Below are 5,590 nucleotides of genomic sequence, written 5' to 3'. Positions count from 1 at the left end.
AACAACAAGTCCATTTCAGACCCCCAAAAGATCATGATTTGTTGGTGCACTTAGTAGTAGCCTCATAAACTAAACTGAAGTCTCATATCTACTCGATGTGGGACTAATGTGTTACAAACTCCCCCACTTAAACTCCTGATGTTCCCATCAAACCTGAACATATAGGCCATAGGACCAAGTCGTACCTCTGTAGCCATCGCGGGATAATATCGGCTGGCTTTGTGTCCTTAATTCTGGATATTTGTCCATTGTGATATTATACCACTAATTTTCGTGTCCCCAACTCTGAAAACTTGACGCATCAAGCTTTCGAGAGACGGCTCTAATAACATATGTGATAATTTGGGTCAAATCCAAACTTTTTTCGAAAACCGGATCAAATCCCGATTCCGAGAACTTCGGACACATGATGGTAATTTCTGCACGTTAATGTCCAACTGATGACGAATAATCTGATATTTCGAGAGACGGCTCTAATAACATATGTGATAATTTGGGTCAAATCCAAACTTTTTTCGAAAACCGGATCAAATCCCGATTCCGAGAACTTCGGACACATGATGGTAATTTATGCACGTTAATGTCCAACTGATGACGAATAATCTGATATCTCTATGTATGTTAGACAACAAGGGCTTCAATTTTAAAGACGAAGGTGGAGTTATTCATGTTTGCAAGGGTTCTAATGTGATTCTGAAAGGTCTTAAACATGGTACCTTGTATCTTCTTCAAGGTTCTACGTTAACAGATTCTGTTGTTGTTGCGTCCTCTGAGATTGAAAAGGAAAATATGACCAGGTTGTGATATACGAGGCTCGGTTACATGAGTGAAAGAGGGCTGCAAATTCTGTCGAAAACTGATGTTCTTTGTCGTTATATCGTATTCTGTCAAAAGTTGACCTAGCATGCAGTATCGTATTTTTGTAAATATTTTTAGAATAAAATAATATATTTCCCATTTTTTTAGGAACTGGTTAAAATCACAAATATTTTAAAAAAGTTTTATATATTTGTTAAGTTGGCGAAGAAAAATCCTAGTATTCGGAGAGCAAAGTAGGATAGTAGTAGATTATGCGTTAGAAATAAACAGCTGTAGATCCAAAATTGGGGAAAAGTGAAGCTCAGTACAGAATACCAAGCAACAATCACGACGTCTCTCTTAACTTACGAATCAATCAATCGTTTTCTCCCTCGCTAATCTCTCTCTCTCTCCCCCCCCCCTCTCTCTCGCTGATCATCTCCCTTTCTCGCTCTCGCTAATCATTATCTCTCTCAGTCTCTCTCGCTCCCTCCCTCCCTCCCTCCCTCGCTCTCCCTCTCTCTCTCTCTCTCTCTCTCTCTCTCTCTCTCTCCCTCGCTGATCATCCCTCTCTCCCTCGCTCTCTCTCTCCCTCGCTGATCATCCCCCTTCTCTCTCTCGCTAATCATTATCTCTCTGTCTCTCTCTCTCACAAGTCTCGCCTGCTCACGTGATCTCTCTCCCTCTCCCACTCTCTTCACGTTTCGGATCCACTTAGGTAATCTTCAATTCACATTATCTTATCCACATAAGTAATCTTCAATTTATATTTCATAAGATCTCATTTTCTTACATTTCTCTACTTAAATTTTATTTATTAATTGATTCATAGTTCATAATTGTAATGGAACTCTCTAGTGGACCTAGTCCTAGACTCAATTCGATAGCTATACACAACGACACTTACGATTCTTCAGTTGTTCAATTAGACAAAGATGATTTCGATCATCACCACACTTTCGCCTCGAAAAGTGCTCTCGAAATTCTCCGAGAAACTGTCAGAATTCTTCGATACAATTTATCCGGTTTTATGGCGATTACTGCTGTTTTAATTTGCCCTGTTTCCGCATTACTATTGTCGAATTTTTTAGTCGATCATCGTCTCGTTAAGCGCATTACTATTAGGCTTTTGTTAGTTGTGAAGGCTAGTGGACTTCCGTTAAAGCCTTTTGTTAGACAGTCCTGTCAGAAGTTCTCGGAAATGGCTATATCGTCTACTGTGTGTTTCCCGTTGTTTATTACTTTGTTGTTGATGTCGAAAGCTGCTGTTGTTTATTCGGTTGATTGTACATATGCGAGAAAAATGTTTGATGCGTCGAAGTGTTATGTTATTATGACGAAGATTTGGAAACGGATTGTTTTAACGTATTTGTGGGCTTGTAGTGTTATGGTCGGATGCCTCACTTTGTTTCTCGTGTTTCTTGTTACTGTCAGCAGCTTTCTTTCTCTGATCGGGTTTCCGCCTGATTTTAATGTGTATTTCGCAATTATGATCGGGCTTTTCTTTTCCATCTTTTTGGCTAATGCGATTATAATTTGTAATATTGCTACTGTGATATCGGTGTTGGAGGATGTAGCAGGGCCTCAGGCATTGATGAGGTCTAGTATACTTATTAGGGGTCAGACGCAAGTTGGACTGTTGATATTTCTGGGTTCCACCATTGGGTTGTCTTTTGTGGAGGGTTTGTTTGAGCATAGAGTGAAGACGCTAAGCTATGGAGACGGGTCTTCCAGGATATGGGAAGGACCACTTTTGGTTCTAATGTATTCGTTTGTAGTGCTCATCGATATAATGATGAGTACAGTTTTTTACTTCAGTTGCAAGTCCTACAGTTTGGAATCTTCACATGAAGAATGTCAGCCAGTTTTAGAAGCCCGGAATATTTCCCCAGCAGCACCTGAAGTACAATAATATCATTATTGATTTTGCTAAGATTATTTATACTACAAATAGAAAGTCGGGAGTTGCTTTGAATAGTCGAGCATTCACTTGCTTGTAGCTCACTTTTGAGAACTGAGAAGATAGAAGTGTGTTTTATTGAATATACCTTTTCATTGGTAGGGTATGATTAGTGAAGTCAAAGCTTATACAGAAGTGAACTTGTCATTTAGATTGAGATTCCGTGATTGCGCAACAAGTTAAAGATATGATGAAAACTTTGCTTAGTAACTGCAACCCTGATGGAAGATTATCTATTTTTCGGAACTGGTTAAGATATTATGGTTCAATACCTTGTATCATACTTACTGTTGATAGTAATGCAACAAATTAAAGTTTTTGTCCTTGTATTGTCTATCTTTATATGCTAGTATTACTTATAATAAAAGTTGGCCCTCGGTACTGACCATATATGATATATGATTCGGTAATCATCTGGAATATAGTTAATGATCCACAACGGATGTTTTAAGGATATATAAACTGTATGAATTGGTTAAATGCAGAAGGGATATAATTTTTAAAATGATTTTCATTTGGTTTGTTTGATTGTTTGAATTGAACTGCCTTTGTAACTAGCAGATGAATGTATAGTGTATATAGTATATGATACATTCCTTAAGTGGAAGCCAAGTATTTGTTGTTTCAAGGCCATGGTAGCTGATCTCCAGATCTGACTAGTTACTTGTAGAAAACTGAAATAACCTCTCTGAACCCTCCCTACTAGTTTGTTTATCGGTCAGTTATCAACTCCTATAGAAATCGAGAAAAAGAGCAGTATTTGATTCTTGATTAGAATTAGCGATCACGTTAACCAGCAAGTGTATACATAGTTGCATTATGTGTTTGTGTGTCAGCTAGGCTTTTTGCATGAGGCGATCTGCAGGAATTGTTTGCACCACATTTCAACTTCCAAGCCATGATCTCTTATAGGACTAGAGGGCGATTGCACGTTACGTGCAAGCCATGATCTTTCTTCCTGTGATCCATATACGACTGGCGGGCGATCATCCTTGCCGCCGGTGATAATGGAGGTGAGGGATATCTGTCCCGAATTAGAGTTCAAAGGGAGTTAGATGAAGGAGATCTTTGTACTTTGGTGTTCAAAAAATTATGAGCAGCAGGAAACCAAATATAGAGCTGGCTTGATAGCGTTTCAGCTTTCCTATCTACAGTTCCAAAAAAAAAAAAACTCTTACTACTTTAGTTGCATGAACTGAGATTTTTTTTTTTCATTTTTTGACAATAGTTTTATGCACGCAATTAAGTTGAAAATACGATATGTCTGAATGGGGTTTTCTGGAAAAGGTTATGGGGTTTAAAGCTGCCTGGGAAAGTTATAAACTTGATGTGGCGGGCCTGTAGAAATTGTTTGCCTACAGCCAGCGCATTAGCAGGAAAGAATGTAAACGTGCACACGACATGTTCTTGGTGTCAAACGGCCGTAGAGACCGATACTCATGTCTTGTTTCAGTGTGTTTTCGCTAAAGAAATATGGGAGAGTACTGGACTCATTAGCTTGGTTACGGTGGAACAAAATGACACGGTCCTGGAAGTAATGAAAAGAGTATTCCAGAGGGGGCGAGGAGATCAGTCGCTAATGGTGGTTTTGCTTTGCTGGAATATTTGGCAACGACGAAATGATTGGGTATGGAATCGTGTTAATATGTCTTCCTTTGGGGTCAAATCTAAAGCTTATAATATGCTGATGGATTGGCAACGTGCTAAGCAGGAGCAAGTTACAGGGAGAGTGAAGCAAAACTCTAGCGGTCGATGGTGTAAACCACCTGCAGGATGGATAAAGATTAACACAGATGCGGCCTGCCATGTGGGTTCAGATAGGATTGGAATAGGCTGTGTTATCCGAGATGAGAGGGGGAGATTTCTTCGAGCTATGAGTAATGTCGTGCATGGGAATGTACAGCCAAGGGAAGCGGAAGCCATTGGATTAAAAGAAGCATTAACCTGGACGAAGCACTGGAGACAGAAGAAATGCATATTTGAATGTGACGCAAAGCTACTTGTAGATGCAGTTAATGGGGAAGGAGGAAACACCTATTTCCATTCGATTGTCGACGATTGTATTGATCTTATTAAACACTTTGATGAGGTGTTAGTTGTGTTTGCACATAGATCTGCGAATAGTGTGCCCCATGAATTAGCAAGGGCGGCTTATTCTAAGTCAGGTCTTACGGAGTGGTTTTCTACTGCTCCGGATTTTATCATATGTAACCTTGAATCTGAAGTTTAATGCAAGTACGTTCCTTTCAAAAAAAAAAAAAAAAAAAAAAAAAAAAAAAAGTAAATATAAATTAGATTCAAAATTATATATTTTTTTGCACAAACTAAAAAGTATCTTCTCAAGCGCGATAAAAAAATAATAAAGTTTTTATATCTAGTCATTCCATGTTCGAATTTAGCTCAATCCTGAAATTTGTTGGAACTATTATTTTATGCGCAAAATTAAATTGAAATACGCTTGCAAAGATTAAAAAAGTAATTTTTCAGAATCCAGGCCGGGTTCGAACTACCGAACTCCACAACACTGAACCAACATTGCGTTGACTAAATTCTATAGTAATACATTCTAATATTATGTATACCTTAATTTTTTTAATGAAAATTTAGTTTTATTATAATTTCTCTTCTATGTATACAAAATCTAACTTTTTTTTTCTGATTGTATTAATTTATAATCATGATTTAGTGAAAATTAGATCAAAATTTTGGAAGATTGTATTTCGCATATTTTATTATTAATTTATTGAGTGGTCAAATCTATTTTTCGATGAACATCTTTTTTACTTTAACTTCTAACGTTTATTTTCTGAAATATGTAAATTATTATTTTAT

The 5,590-nt window shown here is 37.6% G+C and overlaps 1 protein-coding gene across 1 annotated transcript; it reads left to right on the top strand.

Moving 5' to 3' along the window:
• Positions 1-1,042: 1,042 nt before the first annotated feature.
• Positions 1,043-3,039, top strand: LOC141659491 (uncharacterized). Its single transcript, XM_074466383.1, has one exon. It carries the CDS (start codon positions 1,643-1,645, stop codon positions 2,708-2,710), a length of 1,068 nt encoding a protein of 355 aa, XP_074322484.1. The 5' UTR covers positions 1,043-1,642; the 3' UTR covers positions 2,711-3,039.
• Positions 3,040-5,590: the final 2,551 nt, after the last annotated feature.

The sequence above is a fragment of the Apium graveolens genome, chromosome 5 (genome assembly GCF_009905375.1).
Source record: "Apium graveolens cultivar Ventura chromosome 5, ASM990537v1, whole genome shotgun sequence".
In the NCBI taxonomy this organism is placed as follows: domain Eukaryota; kingdom Viridiplantae; phylum Streptophyta; class Magnoliopsida; order Apiales; family Apiaceae; genus Apium; species Apium graveolens.
This window is presented reverse-complemented; position numbering and strand designations above follow the sequence as displayed.

Bases quoted from the DNA above. Each gene is read 5' to 3' on its own strand.
- LOC141659491 (XM_074466383.1), top strand. From the start codon at position 1,643: ATGGAACTCTCTAGTGGACCTAGTCCTAGACTCAATTCGATAGCTATA.